The sequence below is a fragment of the Zonotrichia leucophrys genome, chromosome 4 (genome assembly GCF_028769735.1).
Source record: "Zonotrichia leucophrys gambelii isolate GWCS_2022_RI chromosome 4, RI_Zleu_2.0, whole genome shotgun sequence".
Taxonomy (NCBI): domain Eukaryota; kingdom Metazoa; phylum Chordata; class Aves; order Passeriformes; family Passerellidae; genus Zonotrichia; species Zonotrichia leucophrys.
The window spans coordinates 43690859-43715716 of record NC_088173.1 but is presented as its reverse complement, the minus strand read 5'-3'; the positions used below and the strand labels follow the sequence as shown (position 1 = coordinate 43715716).

Sequence of the window (24858 nt, the reverse complement as noted above, 5' to 3'; positions counted from 1 at the left end):
TTGTGTTTTCTTTTAAAATTTCATCTTTTATTTACTCATAAAGAGCCAATAAGTTATATAAATCATATTTTTCATTTCCTTACTGAAGTAGTCAATAAGATTTTAACTTGGATTTATGCTGACTCAGTAGCACTTTAGCTCAAGTGTACTGGTCTTGGTTTTCCACAGCAATTGTTCACCCCAAGGCTATATCTCTTGCACAGCTTCCAATGAAACCTCTGCCACAGTGTTAGCAGAGCTCTGTGGCTCCCCAGGAGGGGCCAAGTGCAGCCAGGGCAGTGTCCAGGCACACACCTGTGTGCAGGGCCCCTGGACCCCCAGAGCCAGACCCTGGGCTGGTACAGGCTACACCAACCCTTGTGCCTCCCACTGCTCTTGAGAGGAGGCCACAAACCACACTGAAGCTCCATGCTGAAGGCAGGAGGAATAACTCCATGTGAGAGATGTTAAACCAAATACTTCTGTATTTAATTATGTTAAGAGCTCAAGGAAGTTAAAACCATAGACAAATGCACAGAACCGTCAATGACAATGAACCAAGGCAGCAACATTGTCATTCCCTGCTTGAAACAGTGTGTGAAGCAACTTCTAAACAAGTACAACCTGGGGTATTCATGTAGAACTGAAACTGTGATTTCTGTTTGCTTTACCTAGTACAAAGGATTTTCCAACACTTGAGTAACTTAGAACTAGGCCCATGGTTGTCATTTCCCCAATCTGCTTCCCATAAGCAGATGTTTTCCTTTGTACACCAGTAATAGACTTCTCCCCAAAAACAATGCAATCTAGTTTTCTTGGTAACACACAGCAGCATTCTCATCTTGTTCCTCTTCATCTCCATCCTCATCTTCATCCCCCTGATCTCCAGATTCAGTATCATCTTCATCTTCAACCTGAAATACAAGATCTATTGTGAGCAGTAATACCCCTTATTCTGATCCAACCTATTGAAGGCAAGACATATGCTGAGTGCAAATAAGCTTAAAGATAACCTAAACCAACAATGCCACATCAATTAATGCTTATTAAATGCAACTGTCATCTTACCATGTCCATAGTTCTTTACTTCTCTGCTGAAGAGAGAAGTGGCTGACCACTGGGGACAACAGGCAGTGGTCAGCTTTCTCTGATGGCTGCCAGTAGTAGTTGATAAAGTAACTGATGGATTTAACTTGCCTCTATAGAAAGGGGCGTCCCCAGACTTTGTGGATTGAGGATTACCATGCCCAGGCCTGTCTCAGACCCAAGAACTTCCCAGGTCCATTCCTTGGCTTACCGCTACACCAAAGTCCTTCAGTTTCATCTTCTGTGCAGATATTTTCTGATCCTGGTCAGCCAACAGCACCAGGAGATCATCCTGTTCTTTTTTGGATTCTGCAACTTCTCGCTCCAGCCTATTGTTCTTGTCTTGCAATATAGCAACTGTGCTAGTGGATGAGTCCAGCTGCTGCTTCAGTGATTCCTTCTCCTCAGAAAGGGCCTTGACTTGACTCTGACAACAGGGGAAATCCCACATCACATTACAAATACAAGCACAGGTAAAGCTGAAGCCCTGTATCCTTCAAACACATCCTGTACACAACCTTCAGCAGCTCCAGCTGACCATTGGTTCCTGTGGCCTTGTTCCCACACACACACATCCTTACACAAGCTACTATAGCTTGGATAAAGCAGGAACAAATATTAACAGTGGTTACTGGACTGTCTCTGCCACAGTAAAGCTACACCCTAGACTGTCCTTATCAAGGCCTTAAAGACACAAATTTTGATTTCCCATGTGAAAAATGAAGGAGACATCCAGCTTCCCTACCAGAGCCTGAGGATGCTGATGAAACAAACCACTTGCCCCAGCCCTGGCTACTGCAGAGGCCTCCTAATGCAAGGCTGAGTATCCAATGGCCGGGTTTGGTGTTCACCCATTACCCACCTTCAGCTCTTTGATTTCTTGCTCCAGTCGTGCCTCCAGTTCTGAGCTCGTAGCTGCTGGTGCACCACTGTCTCCTAACATGGGATCTGCAGCTGTGTTCTGTGGACAAGGAATTCTCTCTCAGCGTTGCACATACTAAGACAGCAAGCTGGGACATCACAGAGTCAGTTCCTTAGAAGCATATTCTCTTCTTACAGCATAGCCAAGGTATGGTGATGACATACACCCCATGCTGCAAGGCATCAGCAAACAGATCTGTGCTTCCTCGGGTCTCAGACTCGTACACACATGTACACGCCAACAAGAAGACAAAGCAAAACCTTTATTTCCTAGTAGCTGCACTTGAAATTGGGAGTTTTTTTCCTAGGCAGATCCTATTACAGGCAATCCGCCTTTGCTCTGATAGTATTCAAGTGCCACAGAAGTCTTTTTATTAGGCTAAACATCCAATTTATTAGGCTGAAGTTGCAATTCTTTGTATAAGGCTACTAAAAATAGCAAGTTTCATCTCAGTCAGCCCTACACAAAGTCATTTCCAAAATGCAGCAGCTGCCTGTCAGCTACAACTGCCACATGGCACAAATTTGAGACCAATGCCTCCCAGTTGGAGCACACTTAAGCCAGTCCTCTAAGGAAGGGAGCAGTAGGAAGTAGGATAGCCATTAGGTGGCCTGACAGCTGGAGGGACACCAGGACACACCTCTGCCTCCAAAGGCACTGTCACAAGCACACATGGGCAGCACAAGAGCAATGGCATCTTCCCTCCCAGCAGCTGAGTCTGCCTCTCCCAGACCCTGTGTACATTGAACACTTGTTTGTCAGCTGCTTGTGGCCCCTCTTACTGCAGCAGGATTTAGCTGTTAGCTCTGCTGTGGAACTGTCTGGGGAACACCTTCAGACAACTTGTTCAGGCTCTGCAGTCCAACATTCCCTTTCTAAAGCAGTTTATCAGTTTTGAAGACAGAGAGATTTACATCGCCACAAGGCTTTACTGCCTCATCAGTTCAGTTCACAGGCAAAAAACCTCTGCAGCATTTGGAGGCCTGCACAGACAGATGTCCCTATCATTTGCCCTTCAACTAGACATCAATCTTCATATTATTATCCTCAACTGCTTGTAAGAATAATGATCTCTCTCATGTGTATAGTTATCACAGTTGTGTCTCACAAAGGCTATTACTTTAATTAGAGCTTAAGCTTGGAACAGCCAGTAGTTTATAATTGTTTAAAAATGCCAAGGACCAGTGCCATCAGAGAGAACTAACTTAACTAAAAGTGCCCTCTATGCTCATGAAGGATTTGTCTGGGTAACTCATAAATTAATTTGAAACACTGTTGGAATCACTTGCTGATGTGTGCACTTAAAAGGAGCTTTGTTTAGGAAAGTAGCTACAGACAGTAGCAGGAAGGCAAGTCTTGAAGATTTAGTTCCCATAGACAGAAGAAAGAACTAATTCACCAGTACCATCACTTGTAGCTTTTGATTCTCCATCTGAAGCTTGGATATTTCCGCAGCCTGTAGCTGTAACTGACTCCTGAGCATTTCTAACTCCTTTGGGAAACACAGACAAAACTTCTCAGTTAATTTGATAAAACAACATATTCACATGAAATTTTCCTAAGGTGAAATGCTCCCAGACTAACTGCTTCACACCAGGAAATGTAACAGGAAAGGTGCCTCAGTGAGACCACAATAGCTTTTCCCTTAATTGACAAGGCTGGACAGCAACACACAGCACTGTCCACCCTGCTTTTCCAGCCCCTCTTCTGTGGAATGGCCAGCAAGGCACTGTCTGAGCCTCAGTCACTTCTATAAAGGTGTTTCACACCACTTGCACTGCCCCTGGTGTCCTCTGCACTGCCCCTCTCAGTGCACAAACCCATGATGCCTGGGTAATCCAGGCACCATTAGTTCTCCAAAGAGAGGAACTCCAACAGGTATTTCTTGAGCCACAGCTACCTTAAAGAACTGAAGGTCCAGTTCTTTATTCTGTGCTGTACATCTAATACATCTAACCTCATATCAACATTTAAACATACATTCTGTACTGGTTAAAACCATTTTGCAAGTCAGTGCAAGTGTCTTCTGCTGGCTCAAACCTGCTTAGTGAAAACAACCAATTAATTTTTAGATGCATAAACCTGATGCTTCAAGATTAGGATCATCACAAAGATGTCTGATGAAAAACAGCAACACATTCAGGAATCAATGTTCTTCCCTGAAGACTACAGCTCTCTTCCCAACCCAAGCCATCCCTGTTCAGCTGCACTGAAATACCACAGGTTCACCTTCTGTAGCTCATTACTGTGCTCCAAGCCACCAAATCTGCTGGTCTGTAAAGACTGCTCTGTAGCTCCCATCTCTAACTGAGAAGAATTCTGAAAGAAAAATGGGGAAAAAATCAGCTTTAGTACTAGAATTCTAAATGTAGTCATGTCGGCAAAAAAGTCATAGCTGTCCTTGTATTGCCAAACTCCCAGCAGAGGAGCTACAAGCAGACTGAGCAATGCACATCAAAGCTCTCTACTGAGAGCAGCTGGTTGTGTCCTCTGAGGTGAGTGCAGAAGGAGGTCTCACCAGTGCAAATGCAGCACTTACCAATTTTTCTATCACAGAATCCTTTTCCTTTAACTGCCCTTGCAGCAGCTCATGCTTGTTTTTCCACTCTTCCAGCTCCTCTTTCAACTTGCTCACTTCTTCTGTCTGAATGCCATTCATTTGCAATGTGTCACCATGGGAATTATGATGCTGGGTGTCCTTTCCTAAACAGCAAGAGGTTACAACCAAAGTCAGACAAGCAGTTCCATAACTTGGTTTCCAGGAGACCAATCAAAGTAGTTGTTACCCATCCTGCTCCTGCCCCACAAGCCCTTCTTGCCATTCCTTCAGCTATGTGTGTCAGCTTGCTGCTTCAGCCATTCTGTTCATCAAAAATAATGGCATGGACAAACTCTGAAGGTGATTGATTCATGGTTTTTATCATAAGTAATGATGAAGGCCGTTTGGGTATTTTTAATCATGTCATGTATACCTTATCAGGCATTTTGACCCTGGGATAAGGAGAACATACTGCCCTGATTTACACACTAAATTAGCAATTTCTCTAGTGACAGTAACAGGCTTCATCTTGCACATCAGCCAGACCATCTTCCCCAGCTCACGCTTGCATTCCAGACCCAAACTTCAACCCACTCCAGGGCCCATCTGGTCATGTTCTGAACCTGGACAGGCAGTAACTGCTTTGGATTGACTTGCTCCGAGGCAGAGGCAGCCTCTGCCAGCAGTTCCCGGGCAGCCAGCAGTTCTCACAGCAAGGGTCAGCTCATACACCTGCAAGGCTGTCTCTGCTGGAGCTCTGCTGCAGTTTGCCAGAAGCCACATCTCTGCACAATGATTTTATATTGTCACTCATGCAGCCCACCTAGCTGTACTTTGAGGAGATTGTACTGGTCCTTATGCTGTTGGATCTGGGACACTTGCTGTGTGACTGTAGCCTGGAGCTGTTCATTCTGAGATGTTAAAGTGCTGATTCGCTGCTTTAGTTCTTCAAGCTCCTGGTCCTGTGAAAGAAAAGAGACACCATACTAGATACATACAGTAATCATACATATAGTTGTACTAGTAACTCTTGAATACAATTCTGTCAGGAAGGTGAAGGAAAGCACCAAAACTGAGTTCCACCACCCAGTACTGCCCAGCAAAGCCCCCTGCAAACCTAGCAAACTATGCTAGAAAAAACACCTGGCAAAGACAGCAGCAGCCTATCACACCACTAACAGGAAGAAAAATGGAGAGGTGGGAAGGTGGCTGATTGTAATTTTTATCTAGCATACCAAAGCCTGCATTTGTTTTGTCTACTACTTCAGGAGTCTTGAAAGAAATCAAGGTAACTACACATGACATGTTCAGTAAAGCCTCTGGTAGTTCCAAAGCATCCTTAATGCCTCATGTACCCCATGCTCTGATCTCTGAACACAGAGCACCTGCTTCAGTTTCCCATTTGCAGTTTAAATTAATTAGCTTTGTTCCTCTACTTCTCCATCTAAGCTGCAGCAACCACACAAGTTAACTACCCCTGGAAAAAGGTTTTGAGAGTCCAATCCCAGCCGGTATAGCCAAACTTCACTAACAAACCATTTTTTCATTCAGCCCCATTTCATCTGTCCAAGTAAGAGCCCAGAAGTGAGAATTGCATCTCTGAAGAGCTGCAAGTTCTCCAATTCCTCATTTGAAACGAGAACACCCCAACACAGGTAAGTGCATGTGGTGCAAGGGAAAAAAAAAGGACCTTAACCAGTGTTCCAAACACTGACATTTCAGCTCAGTCTTGACAAGAGCGTTGTTAGAAGCATTTCTGCATTGCTAGAATCCCTGTTACTTGTTTTGGAACAAGGGGGATCGGAGTGCACTGCAGTGCCTCCAGAAGACAAAACCAACAGCTTTTAGAGGCACATGTCTGTGCTCCCTCTTACCTGTTCTCTAATGACTTTTTTGTAGTGAGTCACAATGTTGTCATGCTGTTCCAATGTCTTCTTGACCTCCTCTTCCTTTTTATCTTCCTCACTGGACTTGTAAATTGCTTTACTTATGACACCTGTCAAAAACAGTTTCTTTCAGCTAGAGCTCAGTTCACATATTTGTCCTCAAAACAGTCTCACACTTTGAGGTCACTGCATTACAAACTCAGCCTGCACATTGAAACAGGGATTGTCACAAAGGCTTAACAGAAATGGTGACTTTATTGCAGTGTGCACATTTACTGCTTTTCTCTGTCCCATATAAGTAAATGGGTGTTTTGAGTAATTCCTAAGAAAAAAAGCTGTGCTCTACTTGCACTATGGCTCCACTACAGCTGCAGCCCAAATCATTCTGCAAATAAGTTAAAGACTTAGTCTGCAAGAGCAACATGTGGACGAAATTGCTTGGGCAAATCCATCTTGACCATTGCTGCTTTCAGGATTTTTCTTTCTCTAGACTGATTTAAGTTGAGATGAATATTAATAAACAGGACACAAGTGAGATGTTAGAATGATGACAATCGTGAAGCACACACTAAAGCAAGTGTCCATTTCCTAACGAGCCAAGAATTTCAGCATTAGTTTATCAATTAGAAACAGCAACTGTTTGGATTATGTACTTCAACAAATGAAGCTCCTATGACCATGGAATGTGCTTAGTACTTTAGTTTCTGTGTGAGCACAGGTCAACACCTCTAGGCCAGTGTGCTAACTCACAAAATCTATTGATCATCATTTCACTGAAGAATACCAGGTAATCCAGTTAGAGTATTTTCACTTAACACTTTAACTGCAACTTGGTTATATGATTACTTACAGCTATTACCACAACCTCTGGTGTCATCACACTACTTTCAGGAGTAACACAACATGGTGGGTAGCTCATCCATCAGTACATGATAAAACCTAGAGAAATGAGGATAACATCTCACCTTCCAATTCCTTCACCAGCTTTGTAAATTCATGGTCAAACATCATGTGGTCTGGACTAGAGAAACTAGGCTGTGGTTTCTGAGCAGCTCTGGAATAAAGTTCATGCTTGCTAATGAAGCCAAGCTTCTCAATGAAGTTCTCCCTGCCAATCCTCTTCTCAATCAGCTGCTTCAGTTTCTCTCTACAAGGAACAGACAAATCAATGCTAGTGCAACAACAAGACAAGAAGAGAACCCATCATTGTATCAAGGTGAGTTCTGCAAAGAACTCCTCTATCTCAAGTCTTAATCCCCCTGCTGTCACCCTTCAAAGCCTCTTGAACCACCATGTGCCTTTCACAGAACCTTTACCTGCAGTCCTGCTACTTCTCCATCATACTTACTTCCTGTAATTCTCAAGGGAATTGTCATTGTAGTAGATGGAAATGCCAAGCAAAAGCGCACACAGGCCTTGGACAAGCTGCTCCTCTTCCCCAAGGTTTTCAGCTATCTGCCCTGTGAGCTGGAACTCTTGATAAGGATATTGGAGATAGTTCATAATCACAACACATGTAACACTTCTCCCTGTACACACTCCCTTTTATTTACACACCAACCCAAGCTTTGTTAGGAAGCAAGACAAAAGAGCTGACAAAACCCTTGCAAAGTTAACTCCTCTTTTGAAGGACTCCGGTGATCAGTGGTTTCCCATAAATTTCTCAGTAGCTGTCTGTTTAGCCTGAGAGATTTACTTGTTCCAGAGCACACCTGCAGTGTAGATAAAGGTGGCAGTTTAGCCTTACATGCTCATGCACTTGACTAGTTTCTCCCTGAAAATTAAGCAGGGAAGTTAACGGAAGTACAAAGCATTCTCCTTGCCTCTTGAGTGTAAGTTTAATTCACACTAACAACACCAACAGGCTTGTTGCACTGAGAACTCATTTAGCTGTCAGACTGAGACTGTTTTCCACACTGCTTTGGTATGTGCATCTTACACACAAGTCAGTGTACACAGAGCACTGGCAGCTAAAGGCTGATTTGGTCTCTCGGCCCAGGGCATTTTCTGTTTTGCAAAACCCCCACAAAGGGACCTAGACAAACCTTTAAGCTAACCATGAATAACCCAGCTCTGGCTAAGCAGGGGTTCCACTCTGCCAGCAGGCCAAAGGATACAAAAGGCACATTGGCTGGGTTGTGAAGGAAGTGGGTGACAGCAATGGAGCAGTTGCTCAGCCATGTACAAAGCAACATCAGCAGTCCAACTCTGGTCTGTACTTTGCTGCCCTGTGAAGAATAAACACCCCCCGTCATTACCTTTCCACAGAGAGGACTAAAATACAAACCCAAGCTGTAATGGATCAGAACTCACCTACTTCCACCTTATTTTTTCATAAAGTCCAAGTCATGTCTTTCTAAACACCTGTTTGTTAGTTATACTGAACAGCTTTAATGCTTGGATAAAACAAGGATCAAACCAGTCACATTGAACTGTTCTCAGAGCAAACCAGCAAGCCACACAGGTGTGAAATATTACTCAATGCAAATCAGCACCAATATAAAACCACAACCTGTTAGTTTTGCATTTTTAATACAGGGGTCACATGAAGGAACAAGGTGCACATTTAGTCATACAAGGATTCCCTGGAAGATGCATCATCAAGACCTAGCCTGCTGACTTTAAAACTGCCAGGTATTCCTAGTATTATTTTGAATACAAGAACAATAGTCCTGTAATGGCCTTTGGTTCAGACTATATGGACATCAAGCCAGCACAGCAAACCCTAACTGCAGCCTTTTATTTATCCTAGACAGACAAAATTAGTTTTCATCTCCAAATCAGCCGTTACCAATTGTGTCTCAGCTGCAGGTATTTGGGCCCAGCTGAGCTCAGACAAGCACCCATCTCTTCCAACAGTCAACATTCAGATGGCAACCAAGGAAAGTGTTCCCTCCCCCACTTACACACACCGGCTCCAGCTGTCCCAGCAGGATTTGCCAGCCCATGCACACTGGGAATAACCTCTGTAACTGGCAGTGGCCCTATGGCACATGGCTGTACCTCAACCTTCTCCAGCCTTGCTACCTGTGGCCCTTCCCTCTTGAGAAACATGGAGCTTTGTTTCTGCAGCCCACCACTTCAGCACACCCATATGCTGGAAACAGCTGCAAACCACATTTATTCTACAGCCTGCCTGTTGTTCAGAGGTCAAACTGATGTGCTCTGCTAAGGATTTTCACAGAGCCCTAAACATCCTCTCTAAAAATCAGCTGTGTTCTAGATAATAGATGATAATAATAGATGATAATAACACCTACTCTGACAGATGACAGCCCCCCGTGGTTGCTGTTCCACAGTTCAGAGCTAGTAACAACACTGACCTGCGATCAACAGGGTAAAATAACATTTCCACAGCAGAAATACTTGCTTTTTGTGCTGCCAATAACTAACTCAGCTGTGTTTTAATAAACAGCCTGGAAACCAAACAGCTCTGCAGGGATCACGTGCTCATAACGAGATCCCTGCTATTCACAATTAGGCAGGCTAAATGGTTTTTCCTCCAGCATCAGGACATCAGCAGCATATGCCCACTTCTGATGGTACCCTTGTTCGCTACAGGCCCTTCAGGAAACACTGTTTCTAACAGTTTTAGTTTTCCTTAGAAGGAACCCCACCTATTCTGTGAGCAGATGGTCCATTAGTGTGACCCCCAGGAAAGAAAGCACCAGTGCTGCCCAAGGTACACATCCCATAGTTTTGGGAGCACTCCCAGAGATTCCCCTGGAGGCACCAAGAGTTTGTTATGCCAGGGAAAACCCAAACCACTGCAACACAAAGCTGTAAGTGGAAACACATCAAAAAGCAGTTAAAGAAATTCTCCCCAGCAGACCCCAGACAAGAGGGAAAGGCCTGCTTTTGGCAGGAAAACGCACAAGCTGTGCCAAGAAATACATACCCGTCTGTCGATCTTATCACCCTGCAAGTTACACACAGATTACTTGAGAACCTTCCAGTGCAACATTTCAGACACATCCCCCCATACCCAAGTCCCTTTTGTCATGTAGTGCTGAAGAATCACAAGCATTTCTACTGACTCAAATTTACCTTACACAGAAATTCCAGGAACAGGATAAAAATGAATACTGGCAATTTTTAGCTACAGCAGGAGAAAAGGCATAGGATCAAGTTCAAAACTCCAGTGTTATTTTCACCTGCAAAGAAGTCTAATTGCCACCAGAGTTAGCCTGCTAGCAGGGAGCTGGTTTTCTCCCTGAGTGGTTCTAACACAGGTTAACGTCACTAGGAGGCACGGGCCAGGAGGTGAACTTCACTCACTTAACATTTCCCAAGCCAGGTATTAACATACTGAACAAGCTCAGAAAAGTTTTATCTTTGCATAGCAAAGCCAACCATCAATACATGACAGCCTGTTTTTTTTCATGATATTTCCCATTAGCAGGTTCAGGGTAAACACCAAACAGGCACTACTTCAGCAAAAAACATGAGTGGGGATTCTGCCAGTTAAACTTGGTTTGAAGGACAAGGGTAAGACCTGGATGCTTTGGCACCACCTGAGAACAGGCAGCATCAAGGAGTAATGTGATGGACAAGTAAGATTTGCTGCCAGCTGTGTGCCTGCCATGCCATGCCCTGCCCACAAGTGCCCCCGTGCCTGTCCCCGGTGCCGCAGCGGGCAGCGGCGCAGTACCTGCGAGAGGATGTTGGTGCACTGCTGCAGCAGCGACACGGGCGGGTTGCCGATGCTGGTGGCCAGCTGCACGCGCAGCAGCTGCTCCTTGAGCGTGCCGTTCTCCTGCAGGGCGTGGGCCAGCGCCACGGCTGCGCACCAGTTGGACAGCGAGTCCGTGGAGAAGAGGCCCCCGCAGAGCAGCTGGCCCGCTGACACAGAGTTACCTGTAGCTACCAGAACGGCCAAGAGGAACAAGGGGGGTTAACACAAGCCACTGAAAATATTTCAGACCACACAGCTAAAACACAAAAAAACCTAACTAGTGACATTTTAGACAAATCTAAGCCAAGTCACCCTGCCCAGACCAGTCACTGAACAGCAGATAAATAATCCCTCATGAGACACCAGGTGGTGAATGAACAGGTGCTAGCTCAGAACCCCGTGCAGAGATGCTGCCCTGGCCTACCGTCAATAGTGGATGGCAGGAGTGTGGAGACGATTTCTCCTTGTCCTTTTTGGTTTTTGTACAGAAAGCACTGGAAGCAGTAGAGAACAGCACAGCGCAGCACGAAGGGCTGCCTCTCGTTCACCATGGACATCAGCAGCACTACTATGGCAGGCCTGTGGGACAGCAAGGAAAAGCTGAGAACTGCACTGAGAATGAAAACAGCTGCAGGTACATAATATGGATCTACTTCATGGATAAGGAAAGCTACTGGGGCCTAGCACTGCACCTATTACTATTTCAAACAAGGATATTAAAACCCAAGGTGTTATATGTTTTCAGTTATTTATACACAAAATAAGAGATTGATTATTCATTTCCCTTTCTTTAGACTGTCCTCTGGCTGACAGCAACAGCAGCTCATCCTGATGAAGGATTTTTCGGTCATTGTTAATTTGTTTTTCAGGTGCCACACAACACCAGTTGTAGGCCTCATCTCTCTGCAAACACACCCAACACAATGCTGTAGCCAACACACCCTATATGAACCTGAAGCCATTACTCCAGATCATAATTCCAAGTGTGGAATTAAAGAAATCTTTTGGAATCCTGGAATACCACTACCTTATCCTCTAACAAAGTTAAAACACTTTTCTTCCTCTACCTTGGTGGATTAGAAGGTGCATTTACAGAGGCAAAGTAGTCTTGATTTGTCTGGCATCCTCGGATGACCTCTGACACAGTATTAATGGTCTGGGGAAAGGGCAGAGAAGAAAGGTAAATTCATGTTTAAATCTGAGCCATGGTCTACCACCTAGAGCTTTCAACACTACTCCAGTTTACCCTGACAGTTCAGTACTGAAAAGCACATACAAAGTCTCAGCTCAGAGACTTAAGTAAAACCAGTGTGCACAAAATCAAGGCATTTAATAGCTGTAAGAGATACTGAGCAAAGCTTAAGGGACACAAAGCTCAGTCACCTCCAGCTTAACTTTGTATGCCAGATCAGTTTTTCTATGACAGCAAAATAACAGCTAAACTGCACATCTCTAATAAGTGAAAAGCTGAAGCCTTTTAAGAAATTATCAACTGCAATAGAGGCGTCCACGCTCAATTGAAGCACATGGTTTTATCAAGGGAAAAATCCCTCACCCTACATTGCTAGCAGGGCTTTCTAGAAGCTAAAACCCCTCATCACTGGTAACCTATCAAATTAGAATATCTGTAGACTCTCCCAAAAAATTAAAACAGCAATAAACCCACCCCAAAACCAGGAAAAGTCATTCATCAATTCAGCTGCTCTGGGAAATGCTGAAATCTAAAGAAAAAAAAAAGGCAAATCCAAATCCTTCCTGGTTGCAGGACACCAGAAATTCAACGTAAATGACTCTTCATTTAGGCTGCCCACAGAGGAAGCTGACACCTCTGGCATATGAAAGAGGTGCTTAGCAAATACTGAGTGAGCCTCTGCAGCAGCTGCTGATCCCTCCCTCCCCTCCAGCCCCCTTACTTCCGTGAGGATGTCAGCAGGAACACCGGTGGCCATGAGGATGGTGCAGAGCTGCTGCAGGAGCCCACAGTGGAACATGGCCTTCTGACAGCTGCTGGTGGCACCAGGAGGGTTCGTGGGGGACACCAGGACCCGCACCAGCTGCAGAGGAGGAAACATGTCAGGGCCATGTGAACAGAGCCTGGCACCTTCTGAAGGCAAAACCTAACTTATTTGGGGTTTCACTGTCAAACAGAACTGCTTCTAAAAATGGACACTGGAGACAATGAACAGAATGTTTATTTTATTGCTACCTAAGGCTGCTTGGCTTTCAGTTTTATACCAGGGAATTCTTCACATAGAACACCCCTAATTATGTTCTTAATTTAAATCTGCTACATCACAGGTGACATCAAGTTATGTGACACGCCAGCCATCACACACTCACCTGTGACAGGGCTTGTGCTGAAAGCAGCACAGCTCCAGAGCACTGGTAGCAAATTCTGAGCTGAACACCTGGATCTTACAGTTGTGACATGACACTTTGCACTGCACAAGAGCTGACAGTGGTAATTAGGAGCTGTAACAGCACCTTACCTGCAGCATCAGGTGAAGATTAGTGACCTTCTGTGCAGACCACCCACAGTTGTCATCTCCAACCTCAAACCAAGGCTTCATACGCTGGATGTAGGAACCTTCCTTGAAGAAATTCTGATTGGAATTATTGTTCTTCAACAAGTTTTGCAACAGGAGGAGACAGTCTTCTACCACAATGCCTGAGGAGACAAAGTATCACATGGTGAATCAAAATACACCCCATGGAAACAAATTAGTTTGTCCATACACTGAGAGTGTTCTAGACAGAACAGAGCACACATTTCTGAACTCTTCACTCTTAAAACACATTAGGCTTGGATCAACAAGTATGAACCTTGTGAACCCATCCCTGTTTTTCTTCCCCAAGTCCAAAGTAAATTCCCAAAGTATGTACAGCTCATATCTGTTAAGTGGGTAAATGGGAACAACTGCCAACAAAACCTCACTATCATTGTGTGTGCCCAAGTTCACCTGTTCTATAATCAGACTACACTGCCCCTGTGAAATGTACTCAAAGTTCGTCCTGAACTCCATTGTGATTCCAAGGTAGCACCTCCTTCAGGCTCACATATTTGTTCTCTACGATTACTGGCTACCATCTTCAACTTATTTCTAATCTACTTTTTAGTTTTCAAATTACACTCAGATGAAGGCTCCTCCCATCAGAGGAACACAAGTGGCAGGGGGAAAGCAGAGAAATCTTAGCACACAGGAATTTACATAACAAGTCTCCTAAAAATATTACCTGCCTAAAAATAGCAGATTGAAATCAAAGGTTTTCTGAACACTCCCATGCCAACATACCTGGAATAATACAGCTGGGAGAGAAGCAGTAACTGCTCCTGCAGCCCACAGAAAGGTCATGGAACAGCAACCTGCCATGCTACTGAAATAGACTGTAGTAAATGCATGCATCATATATTGCTAATAAAAAAACCAAGCCCTCAGGTGCTGAAATGTTTTTTTATCCTTTTTAAAATTCTTTTCTCCTCCCAACAGGTGACTGACTCCTCAAAAAATGGACCAGAAAACTGAAGTTGTTGGTGCAGCTGAAGGAACTGAGCAAGCTATTACTTCCAGCCACTCCAAGCATCCAAGGATCTCGTGGGAAGAATGCAGATGCTTAACTGGGTAAGTGACAAATGCAGCACACACATGTGACACTGCCATTCCAGGAAGATACAGGCACAAGCCCAGGTCAAGCAAGAGCCACTAACTCCTGCACACACCCTCAGAGGAGTGACCCGGTGTTTTAAGCAAGTACACTAGCTTTCAAAAGACACTGAAACACAGCTACCTGGTCAATCTGGTCTTGCTTATTTTGTTACAAGCAGTCTGTAAATTGTGATCCTTTCACCCACTGACCAAGCTCCAAGGTAAGCCTGGCAACATCAGCTCACAGTTGCAGAAACACAAACTAAGTCTTAGATTTTGCTATACCTCCATCGCTGTTTCCTTCCTCTGTTATGATATCCAGAAGCCTCTCAAAGGCATTTTCAAAGGCAACAATCTTCTGTATGGCTGCATTGCTTTTGGTCAACTGCTGTAACAACAGGACTCCCTTGACAGGTGGAGGAGAAAAGAAATCAAACCTGGGTTTTAACAGAACTCCATTGCTTTTCACAAGTCCCAGCTGCTGTGAGGATGCTGAATCAGCAGCATCATCCTCAGCCAGGATCAGAGGCACACCCCATGGGCAGCAGCTCCTCAGGCACTGACACTGAGGATGCAGCACACCCTCAGCCAGGATCAGAGGCACACCCCACACCCCCAGCTCAGCACTGCACACCCCCCATGGGCAGCAGCTCCTCAGGCACTGACACTGAGGATGCCAGGGCCCTGCAGAGCCCCTGCACTCACATCATTGCGGATCACCTCCCTGGAGTCTGCCAGCAAATCCATCAGGCGGGACACACCTGAAAGGAACCATTTCTAAATGTACACAGGAAAGGGCGCAGCTTTTCCAGGCTGAGGTCTTCAGGACACCTTGCTTGAGACCCCTCCAGGCCTCTGCCATGCCTGCTGAGCATCAAGCTCTGAATGAATCAGCAGTGGATTCAAGCACTCACCCATGGGGCTGACCAGAATGATCTGCTGCACTTGAGGCCCCTGCTGCTTTAACAGAGATGTCAGCAGCTTCACTCCAGGCCAGCGAACATGGAAATCAAATTCCTGAAAGGATAGGAAAGAGCACATTAGGTAACCAACTCCTCAGTATTTAACTCAGATACACTAGCAGTTCCTTCATACTGCTCAAAGCATGACATGGGTTCCACACAGGAAAAGTAGAATATCATGTTTCTTACTGAAGTTGGACCACAAAGCAAAGGGAAAAAAAGGAGAGAGTATTGTATTGTTCTTTCTCAAGTACAATCATATTCTTAGTTTGGGAACAAAAATTTTAACAGCTCCAAGTAAAAAGCAGTCCATCAGGACAAACCCAGTGGAAAATAAGTCAAATATCATGCTGCTGGAAAGCAGTTATCCTTTCCACTTGAACTGCATCTCAGACATAACTGTGTCCTGATGTTTTAATCCTCATCTGAAAAGTAGTTGTTGTGCAAGGGACAACAACTGCTGTTTGGGGAGCAATAACTTTTATTCCTTCTAATTAAGTAACTAAACCCCTTTCTCAAGTAACAGTATGAGAGAACATGGCCACAAGGTGCACCAGGGCAAGTTTAGATTAGCTATTCAAGGAAATTTCAAAAGGTGGTTGGGCATTCCAAAGACTGACCAGAGCAGCAGTGGAGTCATCCCTGGAAGTGTTCAGGAATCGTGAATGTGGCACTTTGGGACACAGCTTAGCAGTGAACATAGTGATGCTGGGTAGCAGTCAGACTCTATGATCCTGGAGGCATTTTCCAACCTAAATGGTTTTGTGATTCTCCTCCATGTCCCCCTGCTTTAAAAGCTGCACCAGTGGTGTTCATCCAGGTCACTCCTGACTTACCTCCAGCCCCACCTTGACTGGATGCTGGCACACCTCACCCCTGACACCAGCTTCACCGGGACAAAACCATGGCTCTCTGCATTAGCAGCCTCAACATGACTCAGTTACTCACCTCCACCAGAGTCAACAGCAGAGTGACATTTTCTTGCTGTTTAATGAAAATCTCTGTGAACTGACTTCCCAAATCATCCACTTGTTTTGCTGAGTTTTCTTCTGTAACAGCAAAAAACAACATATTGCAACACAACTAGAACAACATCAGCAGCTGTGATTTTTATTCTTACTAAAGTAAGGCCATGGGTGACCAGAAAATTTTCAGTCCCTGTTATAAATGTTAATTGAATTATTCTCAAAACAAACACCAAAATAAGCTTTTCACAAAACAAAACCCCTACATTATTCCAAATGTAGCTTTTGAATCTCAGCAGTTACATTCCCATATAGCTCCACTAAGCCAAGACAGCAGCCCCTCATGAGTACCTACACTGATAGGCAAAAACAAAGTCCATGTCACACCAAGAGCCTTGAAGGGTAAGGAATATAAATATCTAAAGCTAATTGGCCCAAACATCTTACTCTATTGGGTTTAGCAATAGAAAAAGACCTGAACATCAGGAAGGGAAAAGAAGAGTCACCCAAGTAAGCATCACAGCCTGTCAGTCTAGGAATCTGAATTTATTTTGAATGTGCCAGAATTGACTGCCATCCCATTCTTCACCCTACAGTTACACAGAATTGGACTAGCACATGAGTTGTCTTACAGATTTCTTTCATGCATCACTTGCATGAACAAAAAACAAAGGCTAAAGTATCCACAAAATCAACAAACCCCATGCAAGCAACATCTCTGTACCACTGCTATTTTTCTAGGCTGAGTGACAATTTACATAACTGCTCCACAAAACAGGGGCATGTAGGTACTACTGGTTGACATAATTAAGCTGAAAAACTGAGCAGGAGCAATTCTAACTCAAAGGGAAAGTGTTGGTTTTAATAGAAAGAAACAGAAAAACAGTAAAGCAATTCAATTTCTGACTTGGGATTTTCTCCTCCAAAACCCACTCTGCTTTAAATTTCTAGCTGTAGAAATTACAATATATTACAAATACAGTTAAAAGGGAAGATTGACCGTGTGCAAGAATAGCCCTAGCCCAGGCTGCCAGCACCTAACAGGACCTAAGTCCTATTGTGACCTGCCTGAAGCTGAGGGTCTTAACTCTAGGCCATTCCTGAACTAACACATTCATTTACAGAAATTAAGGTTAACAACTCCACACAAATTCAGCTCCTGTACTTGCTGCTGTAGAATAAAAGGCAACTCAGCTGGGAACCACACAAGGATTGCACATCCTGTAGCTGGATGCTGGCCAAGGAGAGTCCAGAAAACCTAAACATTTTGACATCAAAATTCAGTCAAAATACTTGACTTTGACTTTTCCATGAGCTGAACATCCTTGTCCCACCCTCAGCTGCAAACAGCAAGTGTTTGAATCTTGCTGCCAGCTGCTGTCCTTGCACAAGCTCCAGTGCTAAGGCAACCCCTGAGCAGCACACACAACTTGCACAGCCTCTCTCAGGCTGCAGTTGGTTTCCCTTACTCCAGCTCAGGATTCTTCTATGAAAGGGCCAAATCACATTTCCTCTGTTCAAGTATTTCTTCTAGTAGGTTTAATAAAAAACTAAACAGCAAAGGCAAACTATTTTCCACTTACACCAGAGATCTTGCAACCAGCCTTCTACCCCTACTTGTTCCTTAAATCTATACAATCCCAGGGCTACCTCCAATCAAGCCAGCAGCTTCCATCTAGTAAGATCAGATCAATTCACTACCAAGCAGCACAGCAGACTAGAATTTAGTTTAAAAAATAAAATCAGTTTCAAAAAAAGAACATGCAAAGCATTAGTGGTAACCTAGAGTGGAAGTGAATATTGTGAATATTTTAACATGCATTGCTTAAAAGAGACACTGTGAAGGATGCTCCCATGCAGCTGATGCACTGGTGTCCAGCTCCAGGGCAAACAAACTCTGTTCACCAACTTAGGTCTCTTAGAATCCTACCAGTCTGGGGCTGCACACCTTCCACATCCTTACCAGGAATTTACCATCACTGCAGTCTGCAGGGATCTGCTGGCATTCAACATGCCAAACCACAGGAGAAGTCAAATTGGAAACACACTTGAGCTCCAAAGAGTAAGCATAGAGCAGAAGGCAAATGCCTTCCCTGAGCTCCAGTGCAAGCTCCTACAGTGTCCTTTTTAAACAGCAGCAAGTGTTACCAGCAGGAGCAGTGACTAGGGCTAAAACTAAGTGCCATATTATACAAGTAAAGGTTCTTTTACCTTCAGAGTCATCTGGCAGTGCAGATAAAATAAAAAGAAACAAGAGACAGGTTTACCAGTTGAACAGCTTTCCACACAGCACAACCAATTACAGCATAAGCTCAGATTTGCAAAGCAGCCATCCCAGCTTCCTACAGCAGCTGGACTCCTGTGGGAAGTTCTTAGGAAAGGGGTCAAACTGAGGCACCCCAATAACCCTCACAACCCTGGTCATCTCTCACACACAACTCCAACTGGACAAGTTTGAGCTCTTTGGAAAAACCTGCCAACACTTTCCTCCAGTCCATGATCAAGGCCTCTACCACAAACATGAATTCACCAGTGCTATGAAACCCTGATCTTGTTCTATAACTTTTTAATCAAGATGGGGAACTGGAGGAACATGAAAAAGAAAGCCAAGCACAATTTGAAACATGGCTTAAAATAACATTCATTGGCCTTGGAGACCAGTTTAATGGCCTTCAAAAAAAATCAAACAGGTAGGAGTGGCATGGATTTTCACAGCCCAGCTGTACAAAGACAAGTAGAATCTTTCTAAGTCTTTTTATCCACTGCCACAGCAGGGTTGAAAAAGGTTTTCACACTTATATGTGGCACCTTACTGCAGGTACCTGAGATTTCACATCTCAAAATCCATGTTAAATCAGGAGATGGTAATGCCTCATTTGGCAGTAACAGCCAGAACTGTCCTTTCCCAACAGCAGAGGATTTGATTCTTGATTTACAAACTAGAAAAAAAGTTACCCCACTCCAACCTGGCTCCTATTCAGAGAACAAAGTACTTTGTCATTTATAAGCAAGAGATCCAGTGTTACTTTAATGCAAGCTGCTTACAAGTTCTTTAGTGTTAACTTAAGAGCTATATACAATAACAGAGCAGGTCTAGGTGAGCATTAGTAAATGAGTTTTACAGCTGATAACTTGAACAAAGCACCAAGGAAAGCAGTGCCACAGTTCAATACAACTATTACTACAAGGGCTTACCTTGCTCCTCCTCTTCTAGGTCATTGGATATGACATTGTAGAGTGTGTCCAAAGCATAGCCAATTATTTCAGAATCTGAACTGCAAATGAAAGAACCACTTGTCTTTAATGAATTATTTCCATCTGCTCTTACAACATTGCTCTTCTGCCCAGGCAGTTCCCCTTGCAGCACAGATTTATTGCAGCACCACATAACCATGAGCTATCTGCTCCCTGAACAGGGTCAAGCTCCTTTTACCAGTTCCATTCCCTCAGGTGAGTCTCACAAGTCTGGTGAAACCAGATGACCACAGGACGCTTCACTGTAGGTGAATCTGTAATTTTCCAAGTCACTCCCTCCAGCCTGCTCCTGTTCCAGCAGAAATCCCTAGGAATACTTCAAACTTGCCACAGGAACACCCAGTGAAGATGCAGACAAGCTTCAGCATTTCCCAGGTGGGACCCTCCCTGCTACACTGTCAGACAGAACCAGAGCCAGACCTCAGAGCTGCAGGGAATGCAGCAGCAGCTGTGGATTCTGATAAACAGGCAGCCTCTGTGTCACCAAACCCACTAAAGCTAATTATTACAGGGTTTTGAGCTCCAGCATGCCCAGGGAGTGCAGGGAAGCCCAAAGCATTAGTTCACCTGCTCACACCCAGACTTCTCTCAGGAAATACCTGTTCCTTCTGCATTACCAAGGCTGAACCATCTCTAAACCGTATGCTACAACCAAGACAGCACTATATCATTTCTGCTACTTGCTTTCTTGGTCTTAAGACAAAAGAAAATGAAAGCAGTTGGTTTAAAAAAAAGGGAAAATCAAGGCTAAAACCACAGAGAAAGGTGTATCCAAGTGCAGAAGGACACACCTCACAGCATTTTCATGACTCTATCAAGCATCTGAAAAGAAGACTGTGAAAAAAAGTCTCTTACTCCAGCTTCTAAGTACTTACTCACACTGATCTCCAAGGCATTCCAAGTAAGGCCTCCACAGCAGAGATGTATGAGCATTTCATGAGGCTGCTAGGCTGGTTTACAGCAGAGGCCTGAACAACCACCTAACCTTTTAGTCCATGGAAGGTATGACCACACCTCCAGCCTGCTCATGCTTTCCCTTCACTGCCCTTTTTGTTCTTCAACACACTACCACAAAGTCTACACTTCCCTTTTCATAGAAATTAAACAGATCACACCTGAAAACACACAGAAAGCCTTCCTTGGAAAGCTGAAAAGCAAGGCTGCAGCTTGGTGGGTTAACACCCCTGGATAGGGAAATGACAGCAGCTCCAAAAGAATAAGCACATTTAACATACACATGATTAAAAGGAGGCCTTGTTTCTCTGCTTGAAAGACAGCATAAAATGAGGACAGCAGCATCCCACCTCTGCTGTTCACTGCCTTGCCACCATCTGCTGTTCAGCACATCCCACATCCCATTGATTATTCTGTTAATGCTGAACTGCCCAGCTCTTACTGTACAGTAAAAACCATTCAAGAAACAAGACTTCCCAGGCATCCATGAGAGGCAGCCTTTGCAAGGCAACATTCCAGCACAAGGCACCTCTCTTCCTAAGCAGCTGCAGGGCAAAAAAAAAAAAAAAAAAAAAAACCACAACAGGCAGAAAAGAGCATTTTCCCCTTCTGCAGAAAGCTTCAGGGCATTTCAGGTGGACATTGGAAAGGTTCAAAGATCAGACCTATGGGTACACACCAAAAGAGCACAAAAGAGCAGCCTCTGTCACGCCAGCAGCCTCCCACACTGGGTGACAGCTGAGGGACAGCTGAGCCTGTGACTCACTTATTAACCACTGAATCAGTTCAACTGGTCTGGATTTCCATTGAGAGAGTCCAGGAAACCTCACCTCTACCATTACTGACAGCAAACACTACCAGGAACTCCAATATGTAACATTGCACTGATCACACACAGAGATTACAAATCTGTCTCCAAGCAGCCACAGCAACCAAAAACTGTCCCAGCTCCTGTGCTGCCCCACCAAACATGCAATAGGAAATGACTCCAGCAATACCCCAAAGCCAGCATTTCTTCAGCTGAAAACTCAAAAAACCCCCATCTACTTAATTATTTCCTTTCAACTGCAGCCTGAGTCACACAAAATGTGCACAGAACCCCAGGACACAATTTCTAAAGTATCAATTTAGAATTTCAGAATTCTAAATTCAGAATTCAGAAAAGCACTGAAAAGCCTCAACTGGATCAGTAGAGCCCCACCTCCCCTCTCAAAGTTCAAATCTGCCCTCAGAGCAGATAAGTGGATGAAAGTAGGCTCCTTAACCTAGTTTCTTTAAGGGCTTTCCCTCCACATCCATGACAGCTACTCCTATAACCTTCCCTTTCACTGTTTGCACCGAGTCAGACATTCAATTTTAACTAGCCAGCCCACAGAAAAGCAATAACAGGGACTTGCCTAGACAGCAGCCTCAGACCTTCCTCCTAGCTGGCATAACTGGCCAGGCAAGAAAGGCCTCCATCAGCAGAGTTTCACATCCTAGATCCATAACTGGGGCAGGAGGCCTTGCAGACACTGAACTGCAGCTTTCCTAATTCTCCTCAGCACTGCCATCAAAGGACATGCTCCTCCTTCCAATGGATGCACAGCTAGGTATTCACAGGCTCACAACTGGCTCATACAAACTGACCAGCCTGATGTTCAAATCCACACTGAATGACTATCTCCATACATCTGCCTACCTAAATACCAAGTATGTGCAGTATTTGAGGCTTAAATCCAAGGACTGCAAACAGGTTCCACAGTACAACATGTGGGCACCGTCAGGTACAGCAGTGATTGCAAGGATGGATGACAAAGACATTCCAAGCACTGGATTGTGTAAGTATTAAATTCCAGTCCACACATTGCACTCAGACTCATGCCATCTGCCCCAGCCTCAGAGTCCTGCTCTTCCATTTGCCTGAACCCAATGTTTTTTAACACACATGAGCAAAACCACACTCCTGGTGACTTAACTCTTTTTCTCTTAATTCTGTCTAGCTCACCTTTTGCCCAACAACAGCTTGATCTGGGTTATTCCAAGCAGTGTATTTAGTTAACAGGATCTGTTTGGACTCACCTCTCTGGAGTAGTGCAAACATAACCCTAAGAAGCATTAAGACACACTTTGGTAGTACCTTCACTTTCAGTCCCTCATCCTGGTTCCTAGAATTCTCTTCTTTTTACCTCCAAACAATCTCTGAGGACATGGACCAGCATAAAACGCAAAGGCAGCAGAGGAGTTGTCAGAAAGCCAGCTCCCTCCCAGCTCTGTCAGTACAGGGCAGCAGGTGTGCATATGCTGCGTCAGCAGCAGAGCAGGGTCAGGCCAGCAGCGCAGAGCAGCTGCAGGATGCTTACCGGTCTGTCTGGAGAACGTGGATCAGGTGTTCCATGGCCTGGATGCCCACCTCCAGCCGGTATTTCTGTTTGGAAAACAGACAAACGCTCAATGGTCGAGCCCAAACACCGAACAAAGCCTTTTTAACAGCACCTGACAAAGCTACTTCAAATTCACGCTGCTGCTCAGGAAGTTGGCCACGTACCTTGGATAAAGACTTGAGAGCACGTACGGCATCCCTCCGGTCATCCAGCAACGTGGACGAAGCGACTCGGTCACAGAGCTTCTGGATCTGGAAGGATAGGCATAACACACACACGGGATAAGCCGGGGGGGTGCAGGGGAGTGCCCCGGCACCCGCCTGCGGCCCGGGCCGCACGGCAGAGCGGCTCCGGGCGCCACCCGGGCCTGTCAGCGGCAGCACCGCAGCCGCCGGCCACAGGGCAGCCCCGGCCGGGGCTGTCGCGGCCTTCCGGCCCTGCCCCAGCCCGGCCGCGTCCCCCGCTCACCGTGTCGGCTCCCGAGGGCTGCGGGCCGGCGCTGGGGCCGCCCATTACGCCCCGCAAGAAGTTCATGGCGGCTCGGGCGGCCGGCGCTGCCGCTCCCCCCGCCGAAGGAAGCGGCCGCCGCGCCTGCGCTGCCACGTGGCGCGGCCGGGCCGGGGCGGGGCCCGCCTCAGGGGCACGGGCAGCCGGGCCCGCCGCGCTCCGCGCGACCGGGGTCGGGCCCTCGGCGCCGCTCGCCTTCCTCCTCAGGCCCGAACAGCCCCGAACCGCGGGGCAGCGCGCAGCGAACAGTACATCCGCACGGGCTGGGGGCGTTAACCAGACCGAGAATAAAAAAGCACACAACTTTAACACAGCTCCCCCCGCGTCTGTGCATCCACAACAACCCCTAAGCAAACGCTCCGGCTTGGAACTCCGAAATTGCTTTCACTTCTAATGAAGAAACAGCAAGGGAATAGCTACCCTTAACTATAAGAAGAGAAGGTCCAAGCACTACTGAAACTGAGTCAACTCAGTGAGAATCAGAAGCTTACCTAAGTAAGACTGATGTTTCAAGTCCAAGAGCACCACGAAGGTCATAAATTGCTTCCAGATGCTGAATGCCCCCATTGGATGCTACTGCAACATATTTGAGATTCCTGCTGAGGAGCAACAGCCAAGGACCAGAACCTCAAACGCTTCAGGCACTGCACCCACATGGCAGCTGCCAGTCTGATGGTGCCCTCCTCATAGTTTCTGGTAGGGTTTGGCAGTGCTTGGCTTATTCTACATATCCAGCCAAAGCAATTTTACTTGCAGCCCCAGCACATGGGCACAGAAAGTGCCAATACCATCAGTTCATTTCAGTCCAGGGAGACAAGCCTTCTCACATGACAGTTTAAATCAAGAGCTCTGAGGATTTCATTTTCCTTATCAACTACAGAATGAAATTAACCACCCAGCACGTGGTCCAGAGAGTTTTTAATTTGTTGGGCAACAAATAGCCCTTCCGTTGGGTTTGGTCACCAAATAATGAGGCACCTATAGCAACCATAGCCATGTCAGCAGTTTCCTGATGCAAAGGAGGGAAACTCCAGCCTGCAGTCACCACACAGCCCCAGCTTCGCTGAGCACAGTCACGCATACCCGAGCTGTGAATCCCCGACTGCTTGCCTGCCCAGCAG

The 24858-nt window shown here is 45.4% G+C and overlaps 1 protein-coding gene across 6 annotated transcripts; it reads right to left on the bottom strand.

Moving 5' to 3' along the window:
- Positions 1–23818, bottom strand: USO1 (USO1 vesicle transport factor). 6 transcript variants are annotated; one of them, XM_064711487.1, is made up of 26 exons: positions 23699–23818; positions 23395–23481; positions 23210–23274; positions 19854–19933; positions 18870–18881; positions 16642–16742; positions 15646–15748; positions 15437–15492; positions 15017–15137; positions 13577–13755; positions 13001–13141; positions 12155–12243; positions 11512–11666; positions 11064–11275; positions 10311–10331; positions 8530–8640; positions 7761–7879; positions 7378–7559; positions 6401–6522; positions 5350–5488; positions 4527–4690; positions 4217–4306; positions 3393–3479; positions 1928–2026; positions 1277–1492; positions 1–893 (listed from the first exon to the last, which is right to left on the bottom strand). In XM_064711487.1, the coding sequence occupies exons 1-26, from the start codon at positions 23762–23764 to the stop codon at positions 786–788; spliced, it is 2925 nt and encodes a 974-aa protein (XP_064567557.1). In that variant the 5' UTR covers positions 23765–23818; the 3' UTR covers positions 1–785. The 6 variants fall into 6 exon arrangements, with proteins under 6 accessions (XP_064567557.1, XP_064567558.1, XP_064567560.1 ...); XM_064711488.1 differs by having other exon boundaries at positions 11064–11269; XM_064711490.1 differs by lacking the exon at positions 10311–10331.
- Between the last annotated feature and the right edge of the window lie 1040 nt (positions 23819–24858).

What these genes read in the sequence shown, in the direction of transcription:
- USO1 (XM_064711487.1), bottom strand. Translation starts at nt 23,764, where the DNA reads ATGAACTTCTTGCGGGGCGTAATGGGCGGCCCCAGCGCCGGCCCGCAG. An exon ending in TCCCTTGAGAATTACAGGAA is followed by an intron (nt 7,560 to 7,760) that starts GTAAGTATGATG and finishes TGTTCCTTGTAG; the next exon opens with AGAGAAACTGAAGCAGCTGA. An exon ending in AAAAAGTCATTAGAGAACAG is followed by an intron (nt 5,489 to 6,400) that starts GTAAGAGGGAGC and finishes TTTCTTTCACAG; the next exon opens with GACCAGGAGCTTGAAGAACT.